Here is a 16022-nt window from a genome sequence, read left to right as displayed (position 1 = left end):
CAAGCACGAAAAATAGGGACTACAAAACGGACTTCTTTGGCTATTTCATCACAAAAAGCGGCAGGAAACGATCGCTGATCAGCCTTGCATCTTCGGGGTGGGAGAGCCCGCCTCCGGCAGGTGGGGCTGCGCCCCAGACCCCGCTGTTCCCCCCGCTGTTCCTCTCGCTGCGCTCGAGTCGAGGTGTCGGCAGTGGGTGTTAATTAGAAATTAAGAAAGAGCGTCACCTTTATTCTATTGATTCACCTCCTGGCAGTTCGAGAGCCAAATCAAGGGCAAAAAACTCCCTATAACTACCCTATACCGACCCATAACGCTGCTGTCCCCTCCACCGACACACGACTCGAGCGCAGCGAGAGGAGCCACGGGGTCTGGGGCGGAGCCCCAGCCGCCGGAGGCAGGCCCCCTCCCCGAGATATTGCTGCAATTGGGAAGTGTCAGGGGTAGACGGCTGTCGGCGGAGCACATGTCATGTTAGCCGCATGCAGCGAGCATGAAATATATTTCATGCCCGAGCTACGGGATACTCTGACTCAAACAAGTCAGTCAGCAATGGGTGCCGGAAAAGAATTTCGAGTGGACGTAGTGGGCCCTGAGAGGCTAATAGCGAGTGAGGGAGCCAAATCGGCAGCAAAGCTTAGAACGCTTTCGAGCGACCAGGCCGGGTCAGACCGACCAACTGGTCTGACAGCAGTCCACCCATCAGGTTCAGCAGTAGATGATGGAAAGGCCGAATGGTCACCGACTTCGTGGCAGTCGCATCCTATTAAACAGGATGTGGTTTATGATGATTATAGCAAGGTCGAGAAGGCTTTAGAAAAGCTTGAAAGTTTACCACCATTGGTTCATCCCAAGGAGATCGAGGATTTGAAATCAAAACTGAGAGATGCTGCCGAGGGTCGAGCTTTTGTCTTGCAAGGTGGTGATTGTGCTGAATTGTTCGATTACTGTAATCAGGATAGAATTGAAGCTAAACTCAAAGTGTTGCTACAGATGTCACTGGTTCTTATTTGGGGGACAAAATTGCCTATTGTTCGCATTGGTAGAATCGCTGGTCAGTACGCCAAACCTCGATCCAAGCAGACTGAGGTTGTCGAGGGCTATGGCGAAATCCCCTCCTTCCGTGGAGACAATATCAATGGATACGATCCCAGCGACCGTACACCTGATCCTTCCAGATTGGTCAGTTCTTACTTCCACTCGGCAGCGACGCTGAATTTCATCCGTTCAACTTTGGCTTCTGGATTTGCTGATTTACACCATCCTTTCGAATGGGATTTGAGCCACGTTCGTAAGGACTCAATCCGTAACAGATACCAACAAGTTGTTGACAATATTTCTGAAGGGTTACAATTCATGTCGACAGTCGGTGGGGACAATCCTGCCTGGCAGTCAATTGACTTGTTCACGTCACACGAAGCTTTACTACTAGAATATGAGCAATCGTTCACCAGACTTCTAAGAGATCCCACTGTGAAAAGCACTAACGGTACTACTGATACTAATAGCAACAGCACCAGAAGTAGCAGTGCTAATAGCGCCAAGAAGTACTATAATACGTCGGCACATTTTGTGTGGATAGGTGACCGAACACGCCAGTTGGACGGTGCACATGTCGAGTTCTTCAGAGGAGTAGCCAACCCAATTGGTATTAAAGTAGGACCCAGCACCGAAACAGACGAGCTGGTGGCTGTCCTAGACCGAGTCGACCCCGACTTCGTTCCTGGCAGAGTCACTTTGATCACTCGTTACGGTGCCGATAAGATCAAAGACAAGCTTGGCGAGCAGATTCGTGCTGTCAAGAAGTCGGGTCACAAGGTGGTATGGATCTCCGACCCCTGTCACGGTAATACCAAGACGTCTCCTGTTAGCAAACTCAAGACCCGATACTTTGACGACATCATCTCGGAAATCCGTCTTGCCCTCGAGATCCACAAGGACAACGACTCTACACTCAACGGATTACATTTAGAACTCACGGGTGACCCTGTCACCGAGTGCATTGGTGGCTCACAAGACCTCGAGGACGAAGACCTCGTCGTCCGCTACGAGACTTTCTGCGACCCCCGTCTCAGTCTCTCACAATGTAAGTACCACAACCTGTCTCCTGTTCCTCACACTACAACCAAACTCCTACTAACGCATCACAGCACTGGACGTCGCATTCCTGATCGCCGACTACTACCGCCAGGGTATCCTGAAGGACGTCTAAACAAGGTTTTTGATAAATGGTATACTGTAAATAAACACAACTTTGTACGGCCACTCTGCCTCCGGCGGCTGGGGTCCGCCCCAGACCCAGGCTGCTCCTCTCGCTCCGCTCGAGTCATTACCAGCCACTTACTCCTGCGAGACAACTGTGAATGGCCACTATGCCTCCGGCGGCTGGGGCTCCGCCCCAGACCCTGGCTGCTCCGCCCCAGACCCTGGCTGCTCCTCTCGCTTCGCTCGAGTCGTCACGCGGGTTCTAAAACTAAGACCCCTGCCCCTCCTGCGAAGCAGGAGCAACCAGAGTGTGAGGCGGAGCCCCAGTCGCCGGAGGCAACACCCGCCAGTGAAAGCATTGGTAGTGAACAGAACAGGAACTATGTAAACAGTAGATCGACGCACCGCGGTCCACAGTGACTAGCTCGAAAGGGTATGAGTGAAACAGTGTCTTAGCTGGGAAATGGTGCAGGTGTTTTTTTTAATTATTATCAGGCTATTTTTTAACGGTAACTTCAATACGGGCTGCGGTCGGTTCTCGGATGGGCGGTGTGCCTCTGGCGGCTGGGGCTCCGCCCCAGACCCTGGTTACTCCTGCTTCGCAGGAGTGGTGGGGGGATTGGGTGTATTGAAGTTATTGGAAGAGGGTCTTGGCGAGGTTGGGCGTGGCGGCTGGTGGTGATACGGTCTCGATGATTTTGGATTGATGGGGGTGGCTGCATTGGTGGTGAATAAGGTTGGTGAATAAATCAGAGGTTGACCAGCTGGTGGGCAGAGAATGGTTTGCGTACAGGCAGCATCTCACGATGAGGCGGCTGGCCTTCGGCTCCCTGATTCTTGGTGGTATACAATGGCCATATCACATCACAGTTGTTTGTTGAGCAGAAGCCTCTCTCTTCACTCAAATGCACTTCCGCCCGCTAGAGGTACTGCATGGTGATTCGACGAACTGAACTCGACTCCCTCAAGGCTGCAATGAATTGAGATTGTTACTACAAATTTTTATAGAAAATAAATAAAGCAATTCTCAGTTGATCGAAATTTCAGTCAGATCATAATCTGGTATTTCTTATAATACTCTGAGCCACTTTCTCGGTCTTCATGCCAAAGATTATAAATTCGTTTCCTGTAATTAACAGCCGACTTCCGACAGACTGCTGAAAATTGACTGATTGTGTGTTTTAGTGGTCTTTACCGTACAGCCTTCTGGTGGTATGTGGTTTCGCTAACTGGCTATTATTTAGGCTCGACGTGTCTCTTTTCATCACCACCATCTGAATTCAGTCCATTCATGCACCAATCTGCACTGCCGTAAGGTACAGATCGCCTTCCATGCACGCTACCCAGATTGACTACTGAGAGCCGAGCATTCGGCTCAATGTGCAAGGCAGGCGTTTGATGCCTGACGGGTGATGACTGTCTGTCTGATATCCGATGTCCGCCCTGATTCCCCATGCTTGTAGTTCAGTGTCTAGACTGAGTCCTCATAAACTAACCAAGCAAGCACACTGTGGGGTCACAATTTTGAAATTGAAGGTGTAGCCCAGGAGTTGTAGCAGGAATAGGAGGCGAAATAGCAGTCAATGTATGAGACGCTAACCGCAACAGAACATAAAAATAAGCTACATAAATCATCATTAAATAAAAAAATATAAATAAAAAAATGAAAAATAATAATAAAATTGGTTAGATCTTGATCCTATAGAAGTGGATAGAAATCTGACAGTGTCCACAGTCCACCATCTTTCAGACGGCACATCTGTGTTTTACAATACAATGACTTGGCAACTGTGGCATGGCACTATGACAACATCTAACACCTCGCCGTCGTCTGCATCATCATCGTAGCTAAGACTTGTGACTTGCGGTCAATTAGGGTTTCACGCCAATCCATGTGAGGCAGTTATTGCTATGAGCGGTTAGTGATGAAATAGGACTCGAACAATGGAGCCAGAAACGGCAATTGAGGAGCCTCAATAATCTATAATTGTACAATGGCGAAAATGGATGAATTCGTACTAGGCAATTTCCCAGCTGCAACAACTAATTTAATTAATTGGGTTAGAACACTTGCTGGCCAGGGGTACTTTATTGATCTGCCAGACACCTACTAAACCATCAAATTTCACCTTAACAGACAGGCCACACCGGTTGCTAGCTGGCAAAAACCACAACAGTAACTGAGTTATCGAATTGATAGTCATGATCGCTGCTATCACAGAGGCTCAGCAAGTACATGAGAAGGCAGGAGAAGGCAGGAGAAGCTTGGAGGAGGCTGTAGCTGGCAACATGAAACACATCCGATACAACTGGGGCAGTGAATTGAGGCTGATCTCCCGGCCCAATTGAGCTAACTCGACCTCGTTTTACCAACTATATCCCTGTCTGTGCCAATTGAGTGAGTAAGTTACAGACTCCCTTTTCCCTCACATCAACTCATACGGTTACTGGCCACAGCAGACACAGTCGCAAAAGTCACCAGCTGCAAGTAACAGATGCTAGGCACAGTTTCAGGCCACCAACCGGCGGAGAACAATAACCTCAGCCTGCAGCCAGCAGCATCGCCGCGACAAAACTGTCCACGTCTCACGAGGCGTCTCCCTCCACCCACGACCCACGATCGAGCCACAGCCAAACCGCAATTCCCTCGATACACTCAACTCCCACGCCCATGGTTTTAAACTTACACGGCGATTGAGTTTAAACCGCGCCTGCTGGCGGGTCCACTGGTGACACGGGGATGGTGACACTGCCTCCGGCGGCTGGGGCTCCGCCCCAGACCCTGGTTGCTCCTGCTTCGCAGGAGATTCCAGATCGTTCAAGACCGCCAGACGCAACGACTCGAGCGCAGCGAGAGGAGCAACCAGGGTCTGGGGCGGAGCCCCAGCCGCCGGAGGCAGTGTCCTACCCGTGCCACGACCCGTCCCCACACCGAAAACAAAGCCCCGCCGGTTCGCGGTGCCTTGCCAAGGCATTGGTGCGGGCTAAGCATGCGTCTGCTGCAAGCGCAAACCGACATCGGGCGGTTTCATGACGCAACGTTTCTAATCTGCCGGGGTTAGGACCTAACCAATCGAGCACTCCACACTCTCGAGCTGGCCGATCAGCAGCTGCCCTATTCCATCCGTGTTCTAGTGGTTGGCGGTGAGGGAAAAGTATATAAAGCCTAGTGATTCCCGGTTACGATTAGCTTTTCTTCTTCTTTTTCTTTCTTCTTTACGCTTAATTGTCTCTAATTACAGCTCAATTCCTCTACTAAACCAAAAAATTAAACATGTTCGGACTTTTTGAAGACAGCCACAACCAGGTCTACAACGGCCAACAACACGAGAGCAAGTTCTCTCACGAGCTCGTTGCCGGTGCTGCCTCTTTCGCTGCTGCCAAGATCTTCGAGGACAAGCAACGTAAGGAGGGCAAGCCCGTCTCTCACCAATTCGCTAAGGAGGCTCTTGCTGGTATTGCCGGTGCTGAGGTCGACAAGCTCTTCGAGTCCAAGGGTCTTAACTACCTTGACAAGGAGAAGGTCAAGCACCAAGCCCAACAAAACGTCCAACAAGGATACGATGACCACTACGGCAGCCAAGCCCAATGGGACCCCAACCACCCTCCTTCCGTTTAAACTGGCTTTAAACGACGTATTCGGACATCCTCTAGCTAGTCTGTCGGGATCGTCTTGTATATGAAATGGATTCTTTTATTACTGTAATTGTTTGTAAACGAGGTCTGCCTCCGGCGGCTGGGGCTCCGCCCCAGACCCTGGTTGCTCCTCTCGCTGCGCTCGAGGAGGGCGTGTGGGCGGTGGGTGGTTTTGTTGGAGGTGTGTAGGGATTAGATCGGGTGTTTGTTTGTTGATTGAGTTGAAGGAGGGTGTCTTTGTGCCAGGTGTTCGAGTGCTGGTGTGTTTGGTGAGTGGAGTTTGATAATGCACAGATTGGCCGTTTAGGCTTATCTTCTGCCGATGCGTGCATGGTGTAAACAATGCCAATGCTGCTCGGACCAGAGTATTCTCACTATTTAAACAAGATGCATCTCTAAAATACATATTTTTAGTATAAAAACACTCAAAATAACGTCGAATTCTATTGCTCACCTGAGATTTACTTGTAAATAGTACTAAGTGCTGTATTGACCCTGTTACTTAGGGCAATCCTCAGATTGTCTGCAGCTTACAGCCTGTGGCTTATTAGCATGAATCCTAGACTGGTTTAACGCAGTCTGAACTATAAATCATAATCAAGAGAGTTTGCACAGAGAGTACCTTAACTATTCAAACACCTTTTTAGCAAAACTACATCATCAGCTTTCTGTCTTTATTAATTTTGTAGACGACGAACATTCCCCTCTGTAATCTTCCTCAACCCCGTAGTCTAGATTATAATGCCAAAAAATTGGATAGTAAGGATAAATATTTGACAGATGTGTTACGAATGACACAGAACTGCTTATTTTCATCGCTTTTTAGATGACCTAAATTCTTGCAATAGCTGTTAGAATTATGGTCAGCTGATTATAAGAAGTGTGCCCGTGAATGGACAAATGAACAGACCCGAACGACCTGGCTCTTATCAGAGGTTTTACAATTGTTAGTACTTCTCCGTACAGATGGAGGCGTTCTTCTTGTTTTTGTTTTTTTTGTTTTTTGATGTTTTTTGATGTTTTTTGATGTTTTTTTTTCTAATTTTTAATTTGGAAAAGCGGGAAAAGACATGCAAACTACCAGATCACAGGGAACCAGCAACCCTTCTAACAGAACCTCAGCTTCACGGTCCAAGCCGCTCGCGAAGCGAGCACAACGGGGTCCGGGGCAACGCCCCGGCCGCCGGAGGCACAACCCTCCAAAGCAAAACCGCTCAGTTTTTTCATAAACACCAGGAACGAGCACAGTGGGGTCCGGGGCTGCGCCCCGGCCGCCGGAGGCAGAGCTCCCCACGAAGAAGATTGCAGTTGAGACATAAATTACAGGGAGAAAATAATGCTGCACGCTGGAAAAGAGAATGAGTGGGCAGACGAGTGTGTGTTAGTTGCCGAGCGAGGTGATGGAGAGCTCTCTCATTTCGAGGAGTACCTGTTCGACGCGGCTGTCAAGTTGGCCATTGGCGTACTCCTCTCTGGTGCTGGCGTCGAGATACTGTTGTACTTGGGCCAGACGGGTGTACGATTCGGTACAGAAACGCAGCTGGATCTTGACTAATGCTTCAAAGGATGGATCGAGATACGGCACTCGCAAATCGATGAGTTGTGGCAGCTCGTTGATGAGCTGTTGGTTTAATTGGTCGTAGATTTCTTTGGCCATAGACAGTTCTTTCTCTAGACGAGGCAGTTTCGACACGTCGTCAGATGGCTTTTCAGTCAGTCTTTTAACCTTTGCCCTTAACGAGTCGTAATCTAATAGCTTGTGATTGCGCTTTTTAACGGCTTCATTGATATCGGTAAAGTAAGCGCAGAATCTGCTGACTGGTTCCAGCACAGTTTCTCTAAATGGTCCATCCAGGGCCTTGACGGTCTCCGAATCTAGTTCTTGCACGGCAGTCAAGTAATATTTCGAAACACCGTCTCTTGTTCCGGCATCGCCATAGAAAGCATCAATGGTCTCGGCAATTCTTGTCTGAGATGCAGTCATGGCACGTAACGAATCAAGATACCCCTTGGCTTCTTTCTGTAACGACATACACGCCGTTTCCATAGTACGGTAACGACGTTCTTCGACCTCGAACTCTTTATCCACGGTCTTCTCGACATGACCGGTCTTCATCATGACCGAGGTGCCGGCTCGGCTGACGGCTTTCTTAAATCCGTTCCAACTCATTATGAATTTGAACGCGTGTTACTTCTTATCGTTGTAGGTTTTCTGCTCTTGTGATTATGGCCCGTATACCTCTTTGTACCTCTAACGGGCTGATACTTTAAATACCTCTGACTTCTGTCTTCCAATACAGTGATATCCTCAGTACCTTGATCGTCTGACACCTGACAGTCTGACAAGTCAAGAGTTTGCTACGCGCGAATATAGATCCTCGAGTGACTGCTACAACAATACGCCACAGTCTAATGGTTTACTGGAATGACGAGTTCTCAGCCACTCTCTTCGTGAAGATAACAGCAGGTGAATCCAGCAACAGGCAACACCTACAAATCAATCAATTCAGCAGTAAAAGTTGCTTTCAAACGCCAATCGAGCTGGAAGCCGTAATATTTTAGAACAGAGACCTGGTCAGACTAAGTTCGACAGCGCAAATGCTAATTGCCTCTTTAACTGGAGTTGGTGATCGTGCTGATGGTGGGTCGGAGCGGACGGGTCTGGCAGCTAAAACAGCGGCAACAGCAGACAATTCTTGGTCGACACTGATTTCGTTCGACGGGAGGTAAAAATCGGTGAGTTCCGAATACAGTTCAGGTGCCACAAACGGGAATTGACAGGACTCGGGTCGCAGGGCCTTGTCTGAGCGGTATGTGCTGGTAGTGAGTTAGTGATGCAATGTCAGCGGTGCTTGAGCCAAAAAGTCTCCGCTATCAGTGAGACCGCCGCCGGACGACGACGGCACCACGGCCGGCCAGCCCTGCCCTGCACATGACTAGCTCCACTAAGCCCCGTTCGAGCTTAATTAGCAGCCCCTTGCCGCGCTGCGGTGCCGCGCATGTGCTCCTCAGGGATGGACTGTCAGGGGGGTCAGGTGTTGGCGAGTGTGATTTTGTGCCTCCGGCGGCTGGGGCGCTGCCCCAGACCCCGTTGTGCTCGCTTCGCGAGCTCGCGAGCTTGCGAGCCATTAGGTGACTGGCTGAGGCTGGAAATCTGCCGGTTTGACCCCCAATTACACTCACTCTTTTAACGGACCCCCCACGATATGCGTGAGCGTCTCGGGCTGGCCCCCCTGGCTGACCGGGACAGACCTGCCTCCGGCGGCTGGGGCTCCGCCCCAGACCCTGGTTGCTCCTCTCGCTTCGCTCGAGTCGTTGTGTCGACAGTGCCACGAGAAACTCCTGCGTAGCAGGAGCAACCAGGGTCTGGGGCGGAGCCCCAGCCGCCGGAGGCAGGTCTGTCCCCCAACGAACCCGCCACAACCCCTGGCAATGGTAAAATGAGTTATACAGGGCAATACGGGTTACGCCCGGTGTGCGGAAGTGAGTACGGTGGCCGCGGCACAGACGCGATTACTTTTTTCGGGCAGTCTGTGCGCCACGGAATTCGGTCATGGAGATATTTGGCAGAAAGTGCTAGTTGGATGGTGGGTGCCGAGAATCACCAGGGGTTATTTGTATGTCGAGTTCCGCGAACAGCCAGGGATGCATGGATCGGCGGCAGGCTGCAGGCCACTAGTAGGTTTGTAAAGAGCGTGCGACGGAAGTATAACCCAAATAGTTCAGGTTCTGTGCGTGCTGCCAGGGCAGACGCACCGAGCGGGGTAGGTTTAGATGTTTCTGTACATGTTTCTGTACATGTACCTGTAGATGTACCTGTAGATGTACCTGTAGATGAGCTCTGGCTGATCAAAAGGTCCGTCTGGATATGGCCAGTAAAATAGGCTGTTATTAATGTTGTCTTGCATGGAAGCATCTGCACAGTGCCTAGACCCGGGGACCAGCTGCTTGATGGCCGTGGCTATCAGGGGTATCTGATGATCTGGTCGGCAAGTCGTCTGCACCTGGCTCCTTTTATCACCGAGACCGCCAATGAAGTTATGTCCATCGACTGAGACACCTCAAAAATGAACTATTTTTAAAAAATTGCTATCGCGTAATTGTCAATAGACTTCATGCTATCGGACTTCGCCCCGATTCAACTGAGACTTATTAAAATATCCGGACATTTTTTTTGCAAGCTTTTTCTACCGCCGGTTGGTATCCATGTAACATGGTTGGTTAGTTGGTTGGTTAGTTGGTTACTGCTTGTGTCACTGCTTGTGTTAGTGTCAGTTTAGTGTTGCTGCTGGTGTTGTTACTGTTGGTCTGGGTTATCATGATTATTATTACAGGTGCCTTAAATAATCCCGCTACCGTCGATACAAGTGACATTAAGATCCCGGTACCAATGCCTTGAACATACCACACCTGTCAATGTCATGCTAATTTCTGTTGGCAATACCACCGCCACCTGCTACCGTCAGTTTGTTCCAATAATAGACTGTATCCCTCCCGGATCTATCAAATTGTTTTTAATTTTCGACTTTTATTTCCTCGTATAGTCGGTCTTTACTTGTTCTGTTACATATAACCAACCTCCCCCTTCCATTTGAATTCCCCAATTAGACTCCGATGATTGGCAAGGCACAGCGTATAATATCTTAAAACCTAAAACTTTAATCTTACATATAGACGTATAACCAGAGACCGGCTATGAATGTCTACAGCCCTTCTCGATTGTCTCACTTGTGCTTCCCCCTCACTCTGTTGTCTCTCGAAAGAAGAGGGGTGCACCATAGAAACCGGATAAACACCGTTGAAGGCCAGTTGCTTTTTTGGATCTCTGGAAAAATCTTGTTCCTACCGTTGGCATGGTATTTTAAAATTTACTTTATTCAAGACCTAGACCGAGGTCTTACCATATTTGAAAAAAGTGCATTGGAATTCTTTCTGATTTCTTTCTTAACAATAATGGACGGGCCAATTGATAGTATTATTAAAAAATTTCCGCAATAAAGGTGCATCTTGAATTCCTGAACCCCACAAGTAATTATTTCATAGCACATAATATTATGGAAATTAATATTTTTATTCCTAATGTATTTTCATAAACCCCTAATTTTAAGCTCACGTCCAATTGACCAATCTCAGCTCAACTCACGTTAGCCCTTGCACGCCAACTCAAAAATTAAACGCTTATCTAGACAAACATATGCGAATGATTAATGCACTAGCGCTGGCAGTTACTCCCCGGTCCAGTAAGGTGACTAAAACATTGCATCCTAGGGTTTACGCTGCAACGATCTCTAACATTCGTGCCTAGTCCAGCGTCCCATCTGCAATTGTTCCTACTCTCCTCTTCCAATTATGAGGATCCTACCGTATCGTCGTACAGGGTTGATCGCGTCTAAGTTGATTTAAGTTCCTAATCAAGGGCTTACTATTGTCTACGGTCTGCTGCAAAAGGTTTACCGTAATTTGTGTGAATGCATATCCCATGTGGACCATCCCCCTCGCTCCTGCCCCCTCCTCTCTTGGTGTTCTTTTTATATATAAGACCAACCCCCTAGTCCACAATGTTGGACTCAACCGACTTCTTCCTTCAATGACTTTCCTTCCTTCTCAACCGTACTTTGCATATCCTTTCAACTGGATTTATAATAAAGTAAAAAAGCATAATTATAATCCTAATCTCGATGAGTCGGTATTTTATTTTGACAATATGGGAAATCTGCCTCGTCCTGTCGACTCCCCGCCAAACAACACTAACACCAATAACCATAACTATACGCAAAAGTCCCTGTCGGATTATGACTACATACCTATACCTCCCCCTGTGAACTCACAAGGTGATAGCAATGTTCAATCTCTGAGTTATGACCGTCTTTTAAGCCCGTCGGAAAATTTTTTCGTAGCGCCTGGTCACAACTTATTTGTCGACATGACCACTGCATGGCCTCAGTCTCCGCGAGATAATAATTTCCCTCCTTCTGGAAGCACTTCACCATTCTATGGTTCAGCAATTAGCGATGCCAGACCAATTCCTGATCTAGACGCGCACTTTGCTCCTACCATCAAACGAGACCGTCTGACCAATGTCCTCTATCCATTGCATTATAACATAGATCCTGACTGTGTCAATTCTGCCAAAGAAGAAGAAGAAGAACAGATATCCCAGCTGTCGGATTCTTTCGACCAGTTCCCAAACTCGCTGCTACCTCCAATGCCAGCCGAGTCCAGCTCCTGCTCCACCACCCCCCTGAAGTCGCCAATTGACAATATTCACACACCACCAACCACATATCGCGACAGTCCAACTCCATACAACAATTACGACAACTTTCCTAATTTTCTGGACACCTCACTTCGGAGCCCTGCCTCGGTTTCCAACTTGCATTCCCCCATTCACATCCCCGTACACTCGGTACGAGCGACCCGGTCGCTCAACTCTATCCGAACGTCTACCAACCAGACCTCTATCACACAGATGCCGGCCCGAATAACGAAAAAAGTCCGACGCTGTACTTCCAAGAACAAACTGGTCACGAGCCCGCTCACAAAGCTCGACTCACGACTGCCTGACGACGCCGGTTTCGTCAACTTCGACGCCCTCGACGCTCCAATAATCATGTCTGCCGTCGCCAAAAGCGGCAGCTCCAAACACAAAGAGCGGAGACACCAGTCCACCCAATAAACTAATATTGTACGACCGGAAGTCTGCCTCCGGCGGCTGGGGCGCTGCCCCAGACCCCGTTGTGCTCGCTTCGCGAGCATCCTAAACTCTCCCGGAACCAACACGCGCTCGCGAAGCGAGCACAATGGGGTCTGGGGCAACGCCCCAGCCGCCGGAGGCAGAATCACCCGCCCGACACAGACTCTCATAGAGAATGAAATATTTTATTTACATGGTTTATAAGCCCAGGTCGCCGGCCTGGCACACGTGGATCTCTCTGCCCCACTCGCTGTTGAGGATCTGCTTGCCAGTGATACGTCGGCTGGGAACAGGGTCGAGAATTGAATAAATAACGTTGCGGCACCTTGCTCGTTTGAGGCTCTCGATGGGCTCGTAGCCGTGCTCGTCTTTGCGGCCCTCGAGGTATTTGGCGTAGAACTCGTCTTCCGACGCCTTGGCCATTCTCCACAGGTGTCGTCCTGTTCGCATGGCCATGTATATCACGCCCACAGCCCAGATATCGAGCGCTCGTGGGTCAAATTCCGGCTCGGTGAACTCCTCTGGTGCAATGTAAGGAGCGGACCCACACACTCCGTTCGATAGGTGAATCACTTTTTCCCACGCCATCCGGAAACACTCGCCGTTGCCAAAATCAGTAATCTTGACTGCTCCGTTGGACGTGAGAAGAATGTTTTCGGGCTTCAGATCTCGATGGGCAACTCCCATCTCATGCATGTAATTGACGCCACGAATAATCTGTTTGAAAAAACAATCGGCTTCTAGGTACTCGAGTTTACCCACCACCAGAATCAAAGAGTATAAGTCGCCGCCGGCACAGTACTCCATGACTTCACAGTACTCGCCCTTGGCATCTTGTAGCAAGTCAAGTGTTTGAATGATATTCGGGTGATGGAGTGAAGATGAAATGCAAAATTCAGATGTCAGTCGTTTGGAATATTTTTGTTCTGATTCCTGTGGCCGCTTTTTAAACTCTTTGACTGCAAATAGCAGGTCTCGCTGGTTCTTTGGATCTGTTTTATGTGCTACTCGCACCACGCCAAATGCTCCTTTTCCTATAACTTCGTGGCATTTACCGTATTTCTCGACAAACGAGCTTTGGGATGGCACGACTCCTGTCTTAAACAGGGACTCAACGTCCTGGTCGCCTTTTTTGATCTGGTGAACAAATCCTGCCATCAGACTCGGAGGTTGATTTCCAGGTACTTGAGCAGCGGCGTTGGATGCATTGCCACCGCTGTTCAAAATGGCGGAAACGGCAGAAACTGCTTCGTCTCGAAGTTTCTTACCACCCAAAAACTCTTTAATCATGCCACTCAGTTTCTCCTGCCGTTTGGCCGTCTTGAGGTGATGAGAATGTGTACTACCATCTTCAGACACAGCGAACCGTGGTAGACCCGCTGCTGATGACGACGATGATTTAGATATCGAGCCCGACCGACCAACCGATGCAGATGATGAGTTTGGTGTGGTGTTTCCGGTTTGTGCGGGTTGAGGAGTTGAAGCAGGTGAACTTGTTTCATGAAGTGATGGAATAGACACCGTAGATGAAGACGGTGATTGCGTGCCGATACTTCCATTGGCACTTCCTCCACCATTAGCAGGGCTACTAGTACCACCAGAGCTAATTTTGGGTCCTCCTGATCGTCCAATACCAGCTTCTGGAATATGCAATGTTGATTCAGTATGTGAACCTATTGTAGACGGTGTAACGCTCGTATGTAATGTATTAGCAGGAGTAGCGGTACCAGATTGAGCAGTTGATCCTAACGGCGTATGACCCGGCGTCACCCCAGGTCTTTCTTTTTCGCCCGAAAATAAGAAACTTCGTAGTTTTGTCATTGTACCTGATATCTTTGAATTGGATCTCGGTCGGAGTGGAGGTGTTGGTGCCGGTGCAGGAGCAGGTGTTGCCTGGGAAAATCCAGATCCAGATCCAAAGCCGGAACTAAATCCAGAACCTCCAGAACCTCCAGAACTAGTTGAATGTAAAACTGAATTCGACCTTGGTCTTGACGTACCAGATCGGTTTGTAACGACAGCAGCAGATGCCGACTTTTGACCTGGGGGACCCGAAAGTCCAGTTACAACGCTGAGTTTGGGAGGACTGGTTGACGAAGTGGAATACGACCGGGATTTCGTTTGTACGGTTCGTTCACCCAGAGCTGGTACAATATCGTTTTCTTTACCAATACCAGCTTCAGCTTCAGCTCCACGTTCAGATGCTGCGGAATTTAGCTCAAGACTAGGAATGTTCTCTGTCACGCCAGTCAAACTCACGACATTCTTGACCCCATCTGTCCTATTTGTAATCAGCGGAGATATCGGAGGCGAAATACTAAGATTGTTATTCGAAACAGGTGTTGTTGTAGAAGAAGTCAAGTTTAGTTCTTCTTTGCCCGTCCTAGAAATTATCGCTTTAGGAGATGGAGGGCTGGTGGGGGTTGATGAATTAGTCTCCCTATCGCTCAGCGGGGAAGGGTTAGGGCCCGTGTTGGGACTGCATTGCTGGAGATCAAACGCTACTGACATGTTGCTAGGACTGCGTTAGCTTGGGAGCAAAGGAAAAAGTCTCTGCCAGAAGGAACTAGAAAATTCCGCCCACGGCAAAATCATAACCCCGGCTATATCAGGCCGGCCGCAGAACTACTGGATGGGCTACTGTTATCTCTACCGGCTGAGTGCTGCCTCCGGCGGCTGGGGCTCCGCCCCAGACCCCGTTGCTCCTGCTTCGCAGGAGTTACGTGGGGGATTGGGGCTAGAACCGGGTATGAATTGGGTGATGGGTGAGATGGGACACGGAAGGTCGGGTGTGGAACACGCGGGTATGGAAACGCCGACCGGATATTGTCTCGCCGATATGATATCGATCATGCATAATAGTACAGCGTCCTACAGGGACTGGCTGCTACTAGCGGCATAATCAGCTGCACCGTCTGCTCGGGAAGTACCGCCGGAATCAGTGTGATATCATCGGTACAAACGGCCCAAGATTTTTCCATCTGTTCATACACAACGCGGCTTAATTGACCGCCTTTTTCTGGCATCTTGCAGTCGTTATTGGCCCAATAAGCCCAGTTGGTAGCTTAATTGAGCCCACCGGCTGTCAAGTCAAACGGGATTCTTCCCAACACAGGCCACTCACACTCATTTTCACCAAAAAAGTCAACTTCCCTACCCATTTTCCCCTTCTCAATACTAACCTTTAAACTCCAATGTCAAAAAGAATCCTACCTGAATATAAGAATATTGCACCTGGGTTTTGTTGCTTGACCCAGTAGTGAAGAAATAGCAGTATCCAGTTGCTGATTTGCAATGAAACTTGGCTGACCAATTATATAGACTGGATGCTCAGATTAACTAAACCGCTATCAAACGATTCCGCCAGTTAATTTATGACTCGACAATTGAGTTTATCAGCTGGACGCGAATATGCAATTATTGACCTAGTCAATTAGCAATTAGCCAATTATCAAAAACCTAGTAGCCAAATCACCACTTAACCAGT

At 48.9% G+C, this 16022-nt stretch overlaps 4 protein-coding genes across 4 annotated transcripts; 2 read left to right on the top strand and 2 right to left on the bottom strand.

Annotated features, from left to right (window-relative positions):
• Positions 1-552: 552 nt before the first annotated feature.
• Positions 553-2625, top strand: AWJ20_229 (uncharacterized protein; the record flags this gene model as incomplete). The annotated part of the gene is made up of 1 exon (XM_018879226.1): positions 553-2625. One exon carries the CDS (start codon positions 553-555, stop codon positions 2623-2625), a length of 2073 nt encoding a protein of 690 aa, XP_018734478.1.
• Positions 2626-5479: 2854 nt separating this feature from the next.
• AWJ20_228 (uncharacterized protein) lies at positions 5480-5824 on the top strand (the record flags this gene model as incomplete). Its single annotated transcript, XM_018879215.1, has 1 exon — positions 5480-5824. The coding sequence occupies one exon, from the start codon at positions 5480-5482 to the stop codon at positions 5822-5824; it is 345 nt and encodes a 114-aa protein (XP_018734477.1).
• A 1398-nt stretch (positions 5825-7222) lies between these two features.
• Positions 7223-8011, bottom strand: RVS161 (amphiphysin-like protein RVS161; the record flags this gene model as incomplete). Its single annotated transcript, XM_018879204.1, has 1 exon — positions 7223-8011. The coding sequence occupies one exon, from the start codon at positions 8009-8011 to the stop codon at positions 7223-7225; it is 789 nt and encodes a 262-aa protein (XP_018734476.1).
• A 4722-nt stretch (positions 8012-12733) lies between these two features.
• Positions 12734-15046, bottom strand: SAT4 (serine/threonine protein kinase SAT4; the record flags this gene model as incomplete). Its single annotated transcript, XM_018879193.1, has 1 exon — positions 12734-15046. The coding sequence occupies one exon, from the start codon at positions 15044-15046 to the stop codon at positions 12734-12736; it is 2313 nt and encodes a 770-aa protein (XP_018734475.1).
• Positions 15047-16022: the final 976 nt, after the last annotated feature.

Source organism: Sugiyamaella lignohabitans, chromosome A, assembly GCF_001640025.1.
Source record: "Sugiyamaella lignohabitans strain CBS 10342 chromosome A, complete sequence".
NCBI lineage: Eukaryota > Fungi > Ascomycota > Dipodascomycetes > Dipodascales > Trichomonascaceae > Sugiyamaella > Sugiyamaella lignohabitans.
Note: the sequence above shows the minus strand (reverse complement) of the source record. Positions and strands in the feature narration are given on the sequence as shown.